The sequence below is a fragment of the Dendrobium catenatum genome, unplaced genomic scaffold (genome assembly GCF_001605985.2).
Source record: "Dendrobium catenatum unplaced genomic scaffold, ASM160598v2 fragScaff_scaffold_537, whole genome shotgun sequence".
Lineage (NCBI taxonomy): Eukaryota > Viridiplantae > Streptophyta > Magnoliopsida > Asparagales > Orchidaceae > Dendrobium > Dendrobium catenatum.
Window position 1 is genome coordinate 222,515 of NW_021318999.1, and position 19,934 is coordinate 242,448.

Consider the following 19,934-nt stretch of genomic DNA (forward strand, 5'->3'; position numbering starts at 1 on the left):
GAGTCTAAATCAAAGACACTAAGCGCATTTGTAAGGTAATTTGAATTGCCAAACAGTTTCCAAATATGGTGTGCTTATAGTCGAATCGAGCGGCTCAACGAGAAGAATCCAATGTACTCAAGATCGCCAAATTCTGATATCATTAAGACATTCCAATACTCAATAAACGGTCAATGATTAAGGGATTCAACACCTGCCGTCCATTAAAACCACTCTCAATTTACCCTTGATCTTTCTCTAATTTAATGGTCATGACACTCTAAAAAACTATAAATAAACCCATTATTTTTTATGAGAGGGGACCCAAGCAAGAAGAGAAGCAAGGAAGCAATAAAAGAAGGAAGAAAAGAAAGAGATTCATCCTCGACCACCGTCAGACTTACACCGAGCGGCTGACAGACGCCGTAGTTCTGCTTGGTCGCCAATTGACGTTGGAATTAAGCAAGAAGGAAAGAAGAAAAGGAGGAAAAGGAAGAGAATGAAGAAACTCATCTTCGACCACCACCGGACTTTCACCCGGCAACCGACCAATGTCGGAGTTCTGCCCCATCGCCAACTGTCACCGACAATATTCTGCCCGACCATCGGTTGGCGCCGAAGTTTTGCATGACAACCAACTGACGCCGGAGTTCTGGCTGGCAACCGATTGACGCCTGAGTTTTGCCCAATAATCGATTGACAAAGATTTCTGTCCGACCACTCAACATTGTTGGATTTTCGATATTTGTTTGTAACCGAATTTCAACTTGAGAGTTGTAATTTGATCGTTCTCAATTTCAGGGATGAGTCAGCCACTTGTAACTTAAGCAAACAATGATGGAATCCTTTTAACTAGGCGTGACCCCATGGTTTTTCCCTTTCAAGGGTTTTCCACTAAAAAATTCTAGTGTTCTTTCATTTTCTATTTGTGTGATGGATATCCATTCAACGTTGAGACGAAAATTTCTAACTCTATTGTCTTGTATATTCTAGCCCGCAACAATTATATAATATAAATATATTTAAATGAGTATATATAAATTAATAATAAATTTTTGTATGTATTATAAATATTTTCTTTGTTTAAATATCATAAATAATTTCAGAGAGGAAAATATTATTAGAAAATTGTTATGAGTATTTCTTTTTTTAGTAAGAGAATTGATTGTAAAAAGTATATTTTCACTATTTTTTTTTTAAATCAAACTAGAAAATATTAGTCAAAGGGAAGTATGACAACAATATGAAAAAGTAGAGCAGAAAAAAAAATCCCTCAAATAAATAGACACATAATTAGGGTTGCAAGCAAGTCGAGTCTAGCTCGAGCCAGGGGTGTTCGAGTCGAGCTCAACTGTTAAATACCGAGCTCGAGCTTGACTTGTCTCATGATCGAGTCGGGTTGAGCGGCTACTGTGCTCCTTCCCGACCTGCATTGTTTGCAAATCCCGTTCGTCATCCCGAGCTACGTCGACCTCCGTGCCATCATCCATTGTTGAATCCGCGAGCTTAATCGTCCGTTGAATCCCGCCTGCGAATCATGCTCCCGCTCCCGTCTGTGAATCCCAGTCCCTCCCGCCTAAGAAATCTGATTCTCTAATCCCGCTTCCTCTTGCGTCGTCTTCTCTTACTCGAGTTACTCGACGAGCTCTCGAGTCGAGTAGCGGAGTATCCGAACTTGGGCTCGTTAAGCCTTCGAGCTCGAAATTGCTTTCATGCTCGACTTGTCGAGCCTGAGCCGGCTTGACTCGGTTGCAACCCTGCACAAAATTAATCTTCAATTTGACATTCTGATATAACTCAATTTGATATTTTGTAAAATTACCGACACCAAATATAGAGCAACGAGTTATGCATTAATAACTTATCAATCTTCCAATGCAAAATTATCATTTCTCTTAACTTTCATTAAATAGTGGATCATTAATTTAAAATATATTTATGATTAAATATATTTAAGAATATATTTATAATGCTCATAATATCTTTCAACAAAATTATTTTTCCCACAATAGCTTCTCAATCACCTTTGTAAAAATTGCAGTCGCCCCAAATATTCTTTGAAGCCACTTCTTATCCAATCGTAAATTGATGTACAAAAAGATATTTTTTTAAAAGCTGATGATAGCATCTATTTGAGGGCAAATTATTAGGCCCGGTCACCGTACCTAAAAATAAGTCCGGACATCCAATTAAAACTTGCCACGTCGCATGCGCTTTGACTGCGCTTTAGCTGCGTTTTGAATGCGCTTTTTTGACTGCCCTACTTTACCTGCGCTTTTCCTACGCTTTTGATACACTTAACTTAAAATAATATTTTATTAATATCCGGACCTATCTGTACGTCCGGTGACCGGATGTAATAATTTGCCCTATTTGAGACTGTTATGGTATTTTGTGCAGGTGATTGTGAAGGCGCCATTGTAGAAAAATAACTTTTGGTAATATAGTTGTGAATATTATAAATATATTGTTTTTAAAAATTTAAACTTTTATTTCCTTAAAGCTACCCCAAATTAGTAACTTTGATTATAAAATCAGCTACGCACCTCAAAAATTTATAAAAATCAACAAAAAAATAGTAGCCAAACAGAACTATGGTTGCAATCTGAAAAAGCAAAACAATGAGAAATTTGTCTTAAATAAACTCTAACCATCATAATTTTTTTTACAACTATCATATTTCAGTAAATTTTATTATTAAAAAAATACTTGAATTTTTTTTATTTACAATTAGTTGCCAAAGAAGGTTTCGATAAAAATGATTTATTAAATTATAATTAAGACATGGTTAATTACGTAACAAAAACTTAACTCATATTTTAAACGGGGACTAACTGAAGCTAATTATAAAATTAATAAATAAGTAGATATATTTAATGTTGTTAGATTCACATCTTGATAGTTATATTAATTAAAATATATTTATGGTTTATTATATTTTATAAACTAGGTGGCTTATTTTATGCTGTTGTTAGACTTATTTTATAAACTAGGTCCGCGCTTGACCGCTTGAGAAAGCCCGCACGCTTGCACTTGCCCTGCACTAGCGTGCTAGCTTGCTCGGCTGCTTGCACTCGTGTGCTCTGCAGCTCAATCCCTTGCCTGCAGCACAACCAGCCGCGGGTAGGGACGTTGTGTCAGCCAGGTAACCCGACAAGCCTGGTTCGGATCTAAATTTCTAACACGTTTACAAAATCGGGTCAGGTTCGGATCAACTGAATTGGAATCGGGTCAATCCTAGATTCAACTCAATCCAGATCTGAATACTCATTTTGACACCCCTACAAGATCATACCAACTGTTGCTTTTGCCCTCGAAGAACTTTGGCCTTGTCGACGTCTTATGGGCTATACATACACAATAGGGGTCTCTATTCGATTAAATTCCCAAAATTATATGCCAATTAGAGAAGCAATACATACACAAAAGGGATCTCAATTCGGTTAAATTCACAAAATGATATCCCAAATGCCAATTACAGAATCAAATCGCCATAATGAACATGACTGCATAATTTCCAATCATTCGTAGCAAACTTGAAATTAAAGCCTAAACGTTTATGAAAATTTTAAAAATAATGAAGTGGAAGGCTAAAATACCAATTGATTTAATGAATTTATCAGAAAAATATAAGCTTTAAATTGATTTAACATGATATTTGTGCCATATCATATATGTTCGCATTCAAATTACATTAATCATAAATATTTATAATTATGCGGTAAATGATAGTTTTATTTGATGTAGGATCTGTTCGGTATTGCTTTCTCGCTGCTTTATTTTTCAGACAACAATCATAATTTCGTTTGATTATTGCTTTCTAATGGCTTTCACACTGCTTTTCAAAATTTTTTGTGGTGTAAAACTATTTTTTACAACCAAAATGACTAAGTTGCTTTTGCCGTAGTAACTTTCCAACAAACTTTATAAAAATCTATAGTCGTTACAAATAAATCCTTAGCTTCAATAGCTCTATTGAGATGATTTTGTTTTTATTTTTTTAGTTTTTTCTCGAAGATCTGAATCCCTTCACTCTATATTGGAGGCTAAAAGCGAAGCCACTCAATCAAGTGATCAATAGTAAATTAATGTTTTGTTGATGAGATTAGATAATGGAAATTTAACTATCACTGATGGGATTGCAAATAAATAGTGAAGCCAGCGAGCTAAGTGTGAATAGATATTGTTGGTGATGGTGAGCTAAGGAGTTTATTGCCATTGATTTTTGTATTGATGACATCTAGAGGTGTCAATATTTGACACGATTCGAAAACCCGACTCAGAAATTTCAGGTTTGACCCGACCCGATTTAAAAATGGATCGGGTTCATGTTCTAGAAATCGACCCGTTTGAAAAACGGGTCGGTTCGGGTTGATCCGACGGATAACGTTTGTCAACATTATTGACAACAACATGCAATAGAGTTAGTGGGTGTCACAGCTTATATTAACGATTATTTGATTTTATAGGTAATGACATGTCAATATTGTTTGCGACAACGGATGATGAAGTTGGTGGTAGGGGTGTTAATAAAAGACGTGACCGACAACCTAAGTTGAAACATACTAAAAAAAATTATGTATAGAGTTAACCATATTTTTATTCTGATCGAGTTTGAGTTGACAGATTACTAATTGAGTCTAAATTATAGATTTGATTATTATTTAGTTTGAGTTTGGGTTGGCCCAAATAACCTGAAATTAAGTTGGAATTGATCCAATCACTTTGTTTAAGTTAGACGGGTTTGGGCAGTGCTGAATGAGATTTATCTTTCCCTTTATGTTTTTGTTGGTAGAATGTTATTAGGGTACTTTATAATTTGGCTTAGAAGGGACTTCTGGCTCTTAGTTTTCTTTTTTACTTTTATTGTAGCTCTTTGGAGCATTAGTGAGCTGGAGGTCCCTTTAAGGATCTGGTACCTTTTTTCAATATTAACGCGTAAGCCCGTCAATGGGGTTTAACCAAAAAAAAAAAAAAAAGTTAGACGGATTTGGGTCGCTTAATTGGGCTGAGCAAGTTATATTTAGAATAATTAGGTCATGTTAATCCAAAATGGGTTAGGCAGATCGAGTTTAGGTCAAGGGAATTCAAGTTGGATAAACCATTGGCTAACTTTTTTATTGCGAACTCCTCTTCTTCTTCATAAAAAAATCGCTGTATAAGCCTTTTTTTATTTTCGAACCATTTAATACGTCCCATAAATCACAAAAAATAATTAAGTAAAAAAGGAAACGGTTGTTGGCGGGATATAAAAAAAGAAAGATTTCAATAAACCGGCGCTGTTTCTCTAATCACCTCTGCATTGCCCCAACAATGTCGCCTCCGAGAAACGCTCGGCCACTACCGGCTTCCCTCAAACCCGTCAGAAACATGAAGGTGACCTAATTTCTGGCCCGCCTCAATGTCCGCGTCCTCCTCCCCCTTCCCGTTCACCTCCTCATGGAAGATGAACGCTCTCGGTTTCGGCTTTCCCTCGCCGGCGTCGAAATTCCTCCCCTTCAGGCAGGGGAGTTATCGAACACCCAATCTCCTCCGCAAAAAGTGGCACCGGCCTCGCCGTATCCTCGATCCTGGTGGCGATGTCGTCCTCAAATGGAACCGTATCTTCCTCATCTCCTGCCTCGTCGCACTCTTCCTCGATCCCCTCTACTTCTATCTAATGTTCATCGGCGGTCCCTCCTGCATGCGGATTGATCAGGGCATCGGCATTATTGTTACCTTCTTTCGCACGGTAGCTGACTTATTTTATCTCGCTCACATGCTTCTGAAGTTTCGCACGGCCTTTGTTGCGCCTAGCTCCAGGGTTTTCGGGAGGGGTGATCTTGTGAAAGACCCCCATCAGATCGCCATGAGATACCTCAAAGGGGATTTTTTCATCGATCTTGCTGCAATGCTTCCGATTCCTCAGGCAAGGCTTCCCCTGCACTTTTCTATTCGTATTCTTCTTGATCGTCTGGCATTTGCTTTTCCTTATTTTAATTTTTCTTAACGTGCGATAATGTTTCTGCGTGCATTTGAGTGTTGAAGAATTCTCTGCTGATTCGGAGAATAGGGTTATGCCTCATCAAAGATCTCATGATCAAGTCATCTGATATTTGACTTTGACCAGTTAGGTATTTAAGAAAAAAGAAAAAAAAAACCTGCACGTTCGGCGCATTGTTGGGAGGATTAAATATTATTCTTTAGCCTGCGGAAAATACTTGATTATGGAGGAATATATATCCAGTTCATCTATATAGGGAAATAAAGGCCAAATTTTTGAAACGAGCAGGTAAACTTATTTTTTTAGGAGAAGAAGCGGGAATGGAAAAGTATTTGAGAAGCGGCGTACACGCTTGCCATTTAAGCGCATTGCATTCAAAGAATGCGCTTATTGCATAGGCGCATTCTTTGAATGCGTGTAACATTATGGCGCATTTGGCTTTTTCTTCGGATTGCGTCGAAACAGTCGGCGTATTCTAGCTTTTAAAAAAATAACCCAGGCGGTCGAAGTTTAATACAGAGATCCAGAGATCGAAGTCATCTCAGTGCATGTCAGGCGACATTTTCCTCAATTTCAACGTTTTTTTTTGCCTCAATTTCGACGTTTGAATTGGTGGTTTGTTATTAAGTTAAATCATTAAAGTTTTGCGTCAATTACAATATTCTTTTCATTTCCCCGAAAAAAAAAAATTTAATTTTCCGAAAAAAAAACAATAATCTTATCAATGTTTAGAAGTTGAGTAAATTAGAATCATAAATATGATTAGAATAAATTTAAATAGATATTGTTAGAAATTTAACATTATATAAATTTATGAATCATAAATATGATTAGAATAACAAGAGGAAATTAATAATGCGCTCTAAATATTAGCGTATTGTTTAAATGCGTGTTTTTTGCTTGCGTATCGGATTAATACGCTGTACCAAATGGCGTATACGCTGCTTTTAAAATTATTCACCTAATACGCTTTTTCTCCTAATATCGGCAACAACCATGCTTCTTCCTAAAATTTTGCCGGAAATAAATTGTGAAAAAAAAAAATTTGGGTCTGGATTTTCTGAACTAATTATTTAGCAAATATTGTTAGATAGAAATGTCTTAATATTTTGATTTTTTATTGAAAATGTCTTCTTTGTTTGATATTTTGCCTACGGAATTATATCATCGAGCTCTTTGATGCTAATTTTATTCAAAATAGAATGAAAAATACCATAGAAATAAATTTACAAAATTCTTGTTTTTCAGTGCATTTATAATGATGTATGAACACATAATTAGACTGTATGAACATTTTCTATTTTGGCTGCTTATGTAAATGAGTTGCCGATTTGATTAAATAAAACAAGCTCATGTTAAGATATTGACGTTTGGAAATGTTGAAAATATTTATGATTTTGGTTGCAGATACTAATATGGTTTGTAATACCGGCAGTGAGTAGCTCATCAGCCAATCACACCAACAACACACTGTCAATGATTGTCTTCATCCAGTACATTCCAAGGTTGTTTCTTATATTTCCTCTTAATTCACGGATCGTCAAAGCCACCGGAGTTGTTACGAAAACTGCATGGGCAGGAGCTGCGTACAATCTTCTCCTATATATGCTTGCGAGCCATGTATTTTTTTTTTCTAGCTACATTACCTTTTCTCTTCATAATTCTATTTTATTTGGACTGTAAAAAGCCTGACCAATCGCAACTTCTACAGGTTTTAGGTGCTTTATGGTATCTTTTATCAATGGAACGCCAATATACTTGCTGGTTGACAGAATGCATGAAAGAGAATGGCACCATGAAGATGCCACTGTGCAATCCAAGTTTTCTGGACTGTAATAGTCTTAATCTACCTGAGCGAAAAGCCTGGATCAATGCTACTAAAGTGATAAGCAATTGTGATGCAACTAGTAGTAATGTTAATTTCAATTTTGGCATGTTCTCTGATGCATTGAATAATGAAGTTGTTGGAGCAACCTTCATAGCAAAGTACCTGTATTGTCTCTGGTGGGGCTTGCAAAATTTGAGGTGAATTTCTTGATGTTTAAAACTAGTACGTTTTTCTTTATCTTCTTGTTAGAAGTTACTAATTATTTCTGAATATGTCTGTAGAGTGATGTTTTTAGGTTCTGTTGCCACTCTTAGAGAGAGGTTTAATTTTGGCAATTTTATTGACCCTTTTTGCTTATGTGCAATCTTTTCTCGATGTACACAACTGAGTACATGATTGTACAACTCAGGTATTTCTTGTAAATTTGTATGATTTAATATAAGAATGAACAACACCATGATATCTTATCAAATTAAATGATAATTAATGGTTTTGCTAGTGAGTTCTATTGCTTGGGCATGCAGTGTTAGTCTATGTGGAATCTCATTGTGTTGATCAATCATATTATACTATTGCTTGGAACATCAAGTCACGAGTTTGTGTCGTAGCATCGTCAGATGGATTGGTATTAGAGGTTTGAGCATCACAGCGCTCTAAACTGGCGCCGCAGTGCTTCGAGGTGGATTGAATAGTTTTCTTTCTCATTTTTTTTCTTAAGGGTGGTGTCCCTTGATGTTATTTACTTGACTTTCTTTTTTGTTTATAATGTGAGAATGTTGTAAGAGAGAAAAGAAATAAGGAGAGAGCGAGAGAGAAGAGAGGTATGCACTTATTTCTCCCCATTTTCATAGTAGATTTCTTGGTGGTGTGACTCCATAGTTTTTTCCCGATTTCAAAAATTTCCACGTTAAATTTTGGTGTCCTTATATTTCCGCTGCTTTTACTTTCTTGTTTGTTTCATTGCAGTGTTTTATTCCATCCCTAGCAGATAGAATTATTCTTTTAGCTTTGCTTTATTTACTATTTTTTATGGATATCCGTATAAACTAGTGATATAGTTTCGCTTTGAACATTGGGAAAAAAATTGTTCTATTTACATATCACTCATGGACAGCAAGGGCTTCTAATAACAGCATTCCACATAAGTATATGTTCGAGAAAATAGGAAAGCGCTATTGCTCAATATATTAATTTTCCAGCGAACAGATTCTCTGAGTTCTATTTAGCGGTTGTGACTTAATACATTGGTGCAATCATCATTTGATATTAACACATCTTATCTTTTACTGCTGAACAGCTCGTATGGACAGAATTTGGCTACAAGCACTTACATTGGGGAAACTTTATTTGCCATTCTAATATGTATAATGGGCCTTGTTCTGTTTTCACATTTGATAGGAAATATGCAGGTATTGCTCATTTTCCTCCTCAAAGTTATTTCTTTTCATTTAATATTGAATGTAGATGCTGATCTCTAACTTCTTTGGTACATTATTGGATTTTATTATTAGAATTACATTTTGAAACTCTACCCTAATTAGTCAAAAATAGATGATTCACAGTATTTGGTTAATTGATATTACTTTTATATTAAGATTACTTCTTTCTTGAAAGACCTATTTGCAATCCATTACTGTGAGGCTTGAAGAATGGAGAGTAAAAAGAAGAGACATTGAGGAATGGATGAGACATCGTCAACTACCACCAGATTTGCAAGAACGGGTTAGGAGGTTTGTTCAGTACAAATGGCTTGCTACAAGAGGTGTTGATGAAGACTCAATTTTGGTCTCCTTACCTTTGGACCTTCGTCGTGAAATTAGAAGACATCTTTGTCTTGCTCTAGTTCGTAGGGTGAGTATTACCTACCACTGCTATGTTTACTCACTATGATTTTATTTAAGACTATTTTCTTACTGTTTCTTAAAACAGTTTTTTAGTAAAAATTTTGTACTAAAAAGTTGCTTTAAGAAGCAGTAGAAAACCATCCCAAACAAAGCTGAGGTTTGAAAAGCATTCATCTATTCTATTTTATATTTATATTCAGTTAATATTTGGATTGAGTGATATATATAGAACCGTAAAGACTGCATCATAATTTTTTCAAATGTGTCTATTTCAGGTTCCATTTTTCTCCCAAATGGATGACCAACTACTAGATGCAATATGCGAACGACTAGTCTCATCCCTGAGCACCAAAGATACTTACATTGTCCGGGAAGGTGACCCAGTGGACGAGATGCTCTTTATTATCCGCGGTCAGCTCGAGAGCTCAACTACAGACGGCGGAAGAACTGGATTTTTCAACTCCATAACCCTAAGACCTGGAGATTTCTGCGGTGAAGAGCTTCTCACATGGGGTCTCATGCCAAATCCAAGCGTCAATCTACCACTCTCCACCCGAACTGTTAGAGCCCTTAGCGAAGTAGAGGCATTTGCGCTTCGAGCTGAAGACCTAAAATTTGTTGCAAATCAGTTCAAACGTCTCCACAACAAGAAGCTACAGCATGCTTTCAGGTTCTATTCCCATCAATGGAGGACATGGGGAGCCTGCTTCATCCAAACTGCATGGAGAAGATACAAGAAGAAGAAGCTAGGAATGGAACTGGCTAAGCAAGAGAATCTCTACTACTCACCAGCCATGGCTGAAACGATACCGGTTAATGAGGATTCCGATGCTCCATTGCTCGCTGAATATGCGGATGTTGGTGACAGTGCTTTTGGAGGCAATGCCAACTTTGCAAAGAACACGAAGAGAGGAGCAAATCAAAAGCTTAAGCGGGACGATACTGTTTCCCTCAGTGTGAAGATGCCGAAGCTGATCATGAAGCCGGATGAGCCAGACTTCTCTTTCAATGAAGATGGTCTGTGAAAGGTGGAGTAAGTGCATTGTTGGGGGACGTAGAGAGAGAGAGAGAGAGAGAGAGAGAGAGAGCTGATAGAATATTCTGTAGCATGTAAATGATAATGGGCAGCATAACTGTATATTAGAGAATGTCATACGCATTTCATTCATTGATAAAGAATAGAAATATAGAACATAGCTTTCAATCCATTATCTGACCCTTCCAAAACATGGGCAAATTATTGGGTCAGGTGACCGAACGCAGAGATAGGTTCGGATAATAATAAAATATTATTTTAAAATTAGCGCAACTAAAGCGCAATCAAAGCGCAACCAAAGCGCAACCAAAGCGCAACTAAAGCGCAACTAAAGCGCAACCAAAGCGCAACTAAAGCGCAACCAAAGCGCAACTAAAGCGCAACCAAAGCGCAACTAAAGCGCAAGTCAAAAAGCGCAACTAAAGCGCAAGGTGACGCGGCAAATTTTTATTGGCTGTCCGAACTTATCTTTTGGCTCCGGTCACCTGACCCAATAATTTGCCCAAAACATGAGAGCCATTAGCAAATTTTGGAAGACGAGCAATAAGGATGGCCTTCTTCTGTGGATTTTACAGTTTCAATCACCCACCTGCGTTCCTCAGTGAAATATTTGAGGATGTAAGGGTGTTGTTGATATTCGAGTCAATACAATTAGTATATTATTTATTGATATTATCTCCTGTGTTTAATATTTATTAATATTAATATTGATATGTCACAAAAAATTGTCAAGCATTAATATACTAAATGACTCACAAATAATAAACATTTAATAAAAACACTATATACTAAATGACGCACATTAATATACTTCAATCCATGTTTATGAAACATGGATTTGGGTATTTGATGCATTTAATAAATTTTCTATAGGCACCAAGATGTCAAAAGAGCTTGGCATTGTATTGCAGCATTGGCGGATTTAGTATTGGACTGCAAGGACATCTACTATACGAGAAATTATTTAATGCGGAGGCCGGACGTAATTTTATGTTCGGAGGCGAATCAGGTTCAATCAAATCAGTGGTACTGACCATGGTACACAACAAAGTGGCGACGTGGCGCATTTTAGTTGATCTCCGGGACGGTGTTTGGCATCCGCACAAAATAATTAATCTTGCTACAAGCTTGAGCTTCAAGTCTGTTTCATTGAGTTGTCTGATTAGGTTATTTGATTACCCTTGTATCACTGATATTGTCATGATTTATGATTAAAAATTTGACAAAAATGAACACTTAGGTTTCGTTTGGGATGACTTTTTTAATATTTTGTAAAACTGTTGTAGAGAAAATAAATTTTAAAAATGTTCTAGTATTTTTTTTTTTTTTTTTTTGAAAACAATAAAAAAAGTAATGATCAAACAAAGATGATAATTTGAGAAGCAAAGTTGTATCAAATAAAGCCTTAATGAGTCGATCAAAATGTTAAAAAAGCAGTCATAATTATTTGGGTATCAAAGTTTCAAAAATTATTTTAAGATGTTTCAACTGAACACCGATGTTGTATGATCTTTTTAGTGCGATCATCGATTTCTCTTCTATCATCATTTCTTTTTATTCTGATGCAAATGTGTCAAGATTGACTTCAAAATCTTTAAATTTATATTGAGATAATCCAATTTAAAATATTATAAATATCACTAATCTCCATAAAAATTTAATGGCATTGGAGTCCAACTTGATTTATTTTACATCAGAATATTCTAACATTAATTATTTTCTTATTTTAAAATAAATTCATTTATGCTACAAATCTAGTTGAGACATATCCTAAAAGGCCTATCATAGGAGTATTAGCACAGACCTTTTGCTTCCCTCAGTATTTGGGGCCAATTTATAAAGAAGTTTTTGACTCATTTTATTGACTTGTCCAACATCTGAAGTCATTCCAAACGGAGCCTTAGTCTAGCCAACTTAAGGCTTTAGGCGACTTAAAACTTGACTGTTTTTATTTGTTTAAGTAATTTAAGTTAGCTTTCAATATGTTACTCATTGATTCTAGTTCAAAGCTCCCATAGAGACTTCATTGACTTGATGAAAATGCATATGGATGTATCATATTGAATTGAATGAATGAAATTTGTTCAAAGATTTTAATCTAAATGTCAACAAAATCCTAGCTAATTCTTCTCCACATGATATAATCAAATAATAAACCACAGAAGTATCTATATGCACAAGTCAAATATTTACTCATCCATGGAGTTTATTTAGAATTATATTTGATTAAAACTGAAACTCATCTTCAATAAAAAAAGAAAAAAAATGAAGTGAATTTCAATCCTAAGGGACAAGAAGTAATTACCTTCAATTTTATTATACTTTTTCTTTTAATTACAATAAAAAAATATTATTTTAATGAGATGATAGGCCATAATATTTCTTTCAAATATAATAATAATAAATAAATAAATATTATTTTGGGACTTTTGAGTCAATTGAGATAAACTCACACATACATCACATACATAAACTTCGAACCCAAAATTTCTTGATTGGTAGTCAAAATTCATAACTAACATATCAAGATGAGCTACGTAAATATAATAATATGAGAAAGAATAAGCATTAGACATATAAAATTCAAAACATACACAAGAACCAAGACAGCAATAAATAAATATGTGGAAAACAGTTAGTATCAAATAAATTTTCTCTGAACAAAAGAGCTGTAGGAGTTCTCCACATGGATCATATATTCATATGCCATTATTAATTATTTTATAGCCCTCTCTCCAAAGAATTAAAAGAGATATCAAGTTGATTTCGATCGATTCATTGCTATTAGTAAGGCCAAATAAATCTAACAGATCAAACAGAAGAAGAAACAGCAACAATACTCAAACCTTCACAGCTCAACCGACGAGAAATACAAGAAGTCATTGAAAAAAACAAGAAAAGAAACAGATCAAGTAGAAGAAGAAACGATAAACAAACTAAAATCTTCACAAGTCAACCAATGAGAAATATAAAATGACTTTGAAAGTCAGAAGTCGTCAGAAGTCATTAAGCTTTTATATTTATTTCTTTAAAAATATTAAAAAAAAAACAAGATAAAGATCAGACAGAAGAAGAAACAACAAGTGAAGTTAACTATTCACAAGTCAACTGGCGAGAAATACAAAAGGACTTAGCAATTCAAAGTCAAATGACTTATTTATTTGTTTTTTTTTTAAAAACAGAAAAGATAAAGATCAGACAAGAAGAAACAAGAAGAAAACTCAAAACCTGACAAGTCAACCAGCGAGAAATATAAAATGACTTTGGAAGTCAGAAGTCATTGAACCGTCGTCAGGCTATCAAATAAAATGCTTCGTTTACTCTAAAATTTCATTGAAATTAGTTGAAAATGTAGTCGCTGCTCATCATTATTTTTTAACACATAGAAGTTTTAGGTGGTTATTGGCAAATATAGAAGTTTAGGTGTTAAATATGTATTATCAATAGTTTTAGATGTTAATAAAAAATTATTAAATTTATTTTAAAATTAACGTGGAGGGTTCTAATTTTGAAGTCAATTTATGATTAAATTTACTTCTCAAATAAAGAACACGAAAAAAAAAAAAAAGCGTAATACAACAATTAAGAGAAAGCCTACCTGCAAACATTGGTTACGACAATAGATAGCTAACTATCTTCACACACGCCAACTCATTCAGTTATATTTGGCTTCGCCCATCAAAGAACAAAGAAAATACGGAAGGGGCCTATCATTTCCCATTCAGAATTGAAACTGTTGTAGAGAACGTTTAAAGTGCAAGGTCAGTGGCAGACTGGCAGAGCAGAAAAATTATTAGGTACGGAGTGTGCATCGTCCGCACAAGTATTGAGTACCTGGGTATCGAGTGCCGGTACCTAGCTGAATATAGTGCTTGTGCGGACGGTTTTCCCCATCCGCATTCCACACCTAATAATCTCTCGGCAAAGCATGATAAATGTTCAATTATTTATTGTGAGATATATCAGAAAAAAATTTTGAGTCCAAATATTCTCATCATAATTAATGAAATTATTATAATTAAAAATTAGATTAATTAGTCATCTATTATACTAATTTTAAAATAATTTTATATCTGCAAAGGCCACTTTAATCAAATTTAAAGCATAATATCTTATATTGATCCAAATTTTTTCCTCTAAATTTAAGAGGAGGAGACATTTAAAGTATTTTGTGAGTATTAAATTAATTTTAAATTTTAATACATATATATTTTAATTTCAATTTAAATATTCTTTTATTTCAATTTTAAATGAAATTTTCATAAAGGACGCTCAAGAAGAAATGCATACTAAAATTTGAATAGAGAGTAAAATAAATATAATATATTTAAAATATTTAGAATTATTTATAAAATTATAAAATAAATATATATGAATTTATTTTATAGCTTGAAGTAAAATAAATGTAGTAGTATAAAGCTAAAAAATGATGGTAGCTGACGACTAGAAGTCGGTGGCATTGGTCGGTGTTGAAAAATGATCACATTTTTTTTCTATTTTGAAAAAAAAAAATATTTTGTTTTTACTTAATTTTTTTATTTTTAAAAGAAATCAAATTATTTTTAAAAAAATTTAAAGTAACTTATGGGTGCATTAAGTTCTTTTAAAAATAATCACCACTATTGATTCACCGCCGCTTATCATTGCTACCATCACCACTAGCGACCATTATCGATCATTGTAGCCGCCAACATTGCTCTCAATAGAAATTAACTACCTCCTTTGCTGACAACTATCGTCATCAACTTAAGAGCCAAATATTACGATGAATAATGAATCTTTTTGGTGATGTGATGATCTTTTAAGTGTTTGGAGCATAATTATGAAATCCACTCTTCTTGAGTCGTTCACTTAAACAAAAGAGCGATATAAAATGACTAAAAAACTCAATAAACCAGTCGATCGAGTAACACATTTGATTTATTCTAAAATGTCAAATAAATTCATCGTCTTAAAGGAAGTAGAAATTAAAGCTTCATCTGAGACAACTTTCTTACTACTCTGTTTTCATATTGCAATAATAAATTTTATTTTGTCATTATTTTTTTGTTGTTTCTAAAAATACGGTATACCAAAAATTCACTTTTTAAATCAGTTTTAAAAAATTATTTTCTCTATAATAATTTTAAAAATTAATAAAAAAAGAAAACCTAAATAAAATAAAATAAACCGTCAACTATTGTAGAAAACTTAGCGGAAAATATTGTGAAGCTTCTTATGCTCACAAAGCTAAGAGAGGTAAAGATGAAAAAAAATGTCCTCTTCATACTAAAGAGCAAAATGTTGAATGACAAAGCTATACATCACAATTAGTTGAATAATAGCTGCAAAAGAACAATTATTACGTCCTCCGACCGAATGCAGAGAAACATTCGGTCCCAGGCAAAAATCGCGCGGTACCGAGGTGTACTGAGTTTTTTGAAAAACTCGGTACACCTCGGTACCGCGCGATTTTTGCCTGCGACCGAATGTTTCTCTCATTCGGTCGACCGAACCAAATAAAACTTCCGTTCAGAGGCATTTGGTGGTTATTTAATTGGCTTTTACAAAATAATTTATTAATATTATACCTAAACATAGCCAGTATTGGTTCTTTGTAAACGCCAACTCCTTCAGTTATATTTGTCGGTCAAAATTATCGGCCCAATAAAAAAATTCCCAATCAAATAAGGAAAGAAAAATGGGCCTATGAAAATTGGAAATCTGTTCCGAACACACGACAGCGCTGAATGGAGGCATAGACGGCATAGTGCATGGTCGGCGCCAAAGATAAGATAAATGAGACTTCAACGATCAATGTTCAATGTTCAATGTTCAATGATATTATTTATTGTGAGAATGCAGTCATACAAAGCATATCTATTTTCCGAAAAAAATTACGGTGGGAATATTTTCATTATACTTGAAAAACGTTGGAGTTGCTCGAGTAGTAGATAAGATTAGAGAGAGTCAAGTCAAATGATTTGATTAGGAGTGTTAACATATGATATGACTCAAAAAATTTGACCCGGATCCGACCAGAACTCTTCACGAAAATTTCGGGTTCGAGTTGACCCGTTTAATAAATAGTCTGGTTTGAGTTTAATTTTTTGACCCAATTGATATATCGGGTTGGGTTTGGGTTAACCCACGAACCCAAAAACAACTTGTTTGACCCACCCTCGCTCGCTCGGATCTTGCCTCACCTGTTGTGTTGGCACTCACCCTCGCAGCTTTGCGCTTGCCCTCAAACCCTCGTGCGCTTGCCTTGCACTGGCACTCGTAGGTTAATGGGTCGGGTTGGTTTTAGTTCTAGATTTTTAACTTGTTTGGACAAACGTGTTCGATTCGGGTTAGATGCGTTAAAAGTGAGTCAATTTTTATTTGACATGTACCCAACCTGAAAACCTATTTTGACACCACTATGTTTGATCACATAACATGTTAGTCGTATGATGACATGATTAGAATAGAGCGGATGTATTATTAGATTTGGCTTATGCTAAGAAAGATAGAGGCAAGCCTAAAAAGAAAAGGTTAGAAAGCATTATAAATGATATTTTTCATTAGATTTAAATGATAATTTGACTCCTAATAAAACACAATAGAGAAAAAGAATTCATATAGCAGATCTCATATAATGAGATAAATACTTGATGTTGTTGTTATTATTGTCGTAATATTTTCATTTAAATTTTATTTAACATAACTTTTAATTAATTTGTAAAGTTTTTTTTCTGAATCAAATTTTAAATTTTATATCTTGGCCCAAAATTTCACCATATGTTATGTATTAAATCTTAACTCAAAATTTCTCTAATTAATTTTAATTTTCTAATAATTTTATAATTATGTGATTTTAGCCCATTGGATTTTTCTCTTTAAAATATTATTTTGACAAATACTTTATTTAAAATGGAATTTGGAGGATCCTTAAGTTGAAAACAAGAATTTTTAATTTAAATATTTCAAATTGACCTTTTTATTTTGAATGGGATAAATTTTTTGAGGACATGTAGTCATGTAAAGCTATCCATGCAAATGATAGCAAACAATATGAATCTTTTTCTACACCTCAAGATTCTATGCAAATGAAACCTAGAGGAAAAAATTTAGTTAAGACATCCTTATATAAGACATATTATGATTGGTTTAGAAGTCTTTGAATTTGTACTGAGACTAGTGTAAGTCAGAATGTCACATACATCATTAATCTTATAACATATCTAATGGCTTTGAAGCCTCGTGGACATATTTTGCATCAAGATATTCCATTTTAAGAGTAGACGTGTCAATAAATGACCTGCTCCACCAACTCTATCTGAAAAAATTTAGATTCAGGTTAACCGGTTTAATTAACGGATTGGATTCGACTTCTATTTTTTGACCCGTTTATTAAATGAGTTAGAGTTTGGATTGACTTGTAAACTTTCTTTTGACCTGAAATTGACCAATTTAATATATTTTTCCTTTTTTTTTTTTTTACTTATGATCATAACCTTCTTATTTTTTATCAAATATTTTAAGTTTTATAGTTAAGAAGTTATATATAGTTTTTTTAATCAAAATGGGTTACTATATCAAGTTCGGGACATTCGAGTTGCGAGCACATTGGGTTCTAATTGATCTTTTTGATTGGTTTATTAAACGGGTAAAGTTCGAGTTTACTGAATTTTGGTCCGGTCAATTTCGGATTGGACCCGAACCGGACCCGTCAGTCAGTTTTGACACCCCTACTCAAAAGCATTGTGAAGGCCATGGCCATTTTGCATAAAAGCGCCTAATTTTTTTAAGGGAGATTTACATACATACCACTTAATACTATTCTATTTACATATTTAACACCTAAAATTTTAATATTACATAAATATCACCCATAGTTCATTTTCATATCAAATATGAGTGGTAGAAATGAAATATATGAGTGGACGGAAAGAAATATAAGTGGTATATTTGATATTAAAATAATATAGGGTGGTATGCATGTAATATTAAAGTTTTAGGTGTTAGATATGTAAATAGGATGTTATAAAGTTGTATGTATGTAAATTTCCCTTTTTTTTAATTAATAAATTTGCATTTACAGTTCCATTAAGTTTTTTATTTTTATTTTTTAAATTTTTACAGTTCCATTAAGATGCTTAGAGGAGATCATGGGGCCTTGAATGTAAATCCTGCAAAATGATTGTATTCTATGAACTACATAGGATCCACCTTACAGACTCTCAATACTGTTCCTTTTTTGGATTTGACAAATGTCGACTAATAGTTCTAACTACATATGTAATGTCTGATATATATTATATATTGTGCAAATCATTGCATACACCAAAAAGCTAACTGTTAATGTATAAGAGACTTTAGCCCTATAGTCTTTGGCTTTGTTTGGGATAGCTTCCTTACTGAAGTAGGTTTTTAGTATAAAATTTTTTTGAATTAGAAATTTTTGTACTAGAAAGTTGCTTTGAAAAGTAATAAAATGTTATCCCAAATAAAGCCTTTCTTTTCGTCTATTTTTGGTATTTCTTTTATTTTAAGAGCATGTTAATGTCTTACAAGTGGTGTGCTCACTTTCATCATATCAAACATATTTAACATTTTGTCAATGTATTGAGATTATCATAAATTTAAAATACTTATAGTTTTGTCCTAATCCATTCTCATTCCACGAGTCTTCTTGACTTCTCCAGCTCCTTCATACCAAATTCTTTTTAAAATTGCCTATTAAAATTGTTGGTTTTTCTTAATGTTGACCCATATATTCAATACATCATCAACATAAAAAAACCAGATGATACAATGCTTGCTTTTGAGTGTCTTTTACATAGAAAAAATAATCACCATTGTATATATGAAAGTCAATCTTTACTATGAATCTATTAAACTTTTGATATCATTTTCATGGGGCTTTCTTTAAGCAATATATGCTTTTGTTAAGCTTATTGACTAGATTTTGTTAACCTTGTTTACCAAAACTTTTTATTTGAATATATAATGTAGATGTCTTCATTTAGATTGCAATAAAGAAATGTAATCTTAACATTCATCAGCTCTAAGTACAAGCCTCTTCAGTTACAACACTCCTTTTCCTTTACAACACTCAACATGAAACACATAATTATCAATTTAACCATATGAGAGAAAATTTTAGTGAATTCAATACCTTTCTTCTATTTGAAGCTTTTTATTAAAAGTCTTATGTTATAGCTTTTAGGGTAGCTTAGTCAATATCCAACCATTATTTAGGTTTCTTTTGGGGCTACTTTCTTGCTGCTTCTTAAAGTA

At 33.7% G+C, this 19,934-nt stretch overlaps 1 protein-coding gene across 1 annotated transcript; it reads left to right on the forward strand.

Annotated features, from left to right (window-relative positions):
* Positions 1–5,380: 5,380 nt before the first annotated feature.
* LOC110109422 (cyclic nucleotide-gated ion channel 18-like) lies at positions 5,381–10,659 on the forward strand. The gene is made up of 6 exons (XM_020840489.2): positions 5,381–5,887; positions 7,370–7,582; positions 7,674–7,987; positions 9,088–9,199; positions 9,405–9,641; positions 9,910–10,659. Exons 1-6 carry the CDS (start codon positions 5,381–5,383, stop codon positions 10,657–10,659), a joined length of 2,133 nt encoding a protein of 710 aa, XP_020696148.1.
* The last annotated feature ends 9,275 nt before the right edge of the window (positions 10,660–19,934 follow it).

What these genes read in the sequence shown, in the direction of transcription:
- LOC110109422 (XM_020840489.2), top strand. Translation starts at nt 5,381, where the DNA reads ATGTCCGCGTCCTCCTCCCCCTTCCCGTTCACCTCCTCATGGAAGATG. An exon ending in CAATGCTTCCGATTCCTCAG is followed by an intron (nt 5,888 to 7,369) that starts GCAAGGCTTCCC and finishes TTTTGGTTGCAG; the next exon opens with ATACTAATATGGTTTGTAAT. An exon ending in TGGGGCTTGCAAAATTTGAG is followed by an intron (nt 7,988 to 9,087) that starts GTGAATTTCTTG and finishes ACTGCTGAACAG; the next exon opens with CTCGTATGGACAGAATTTGG.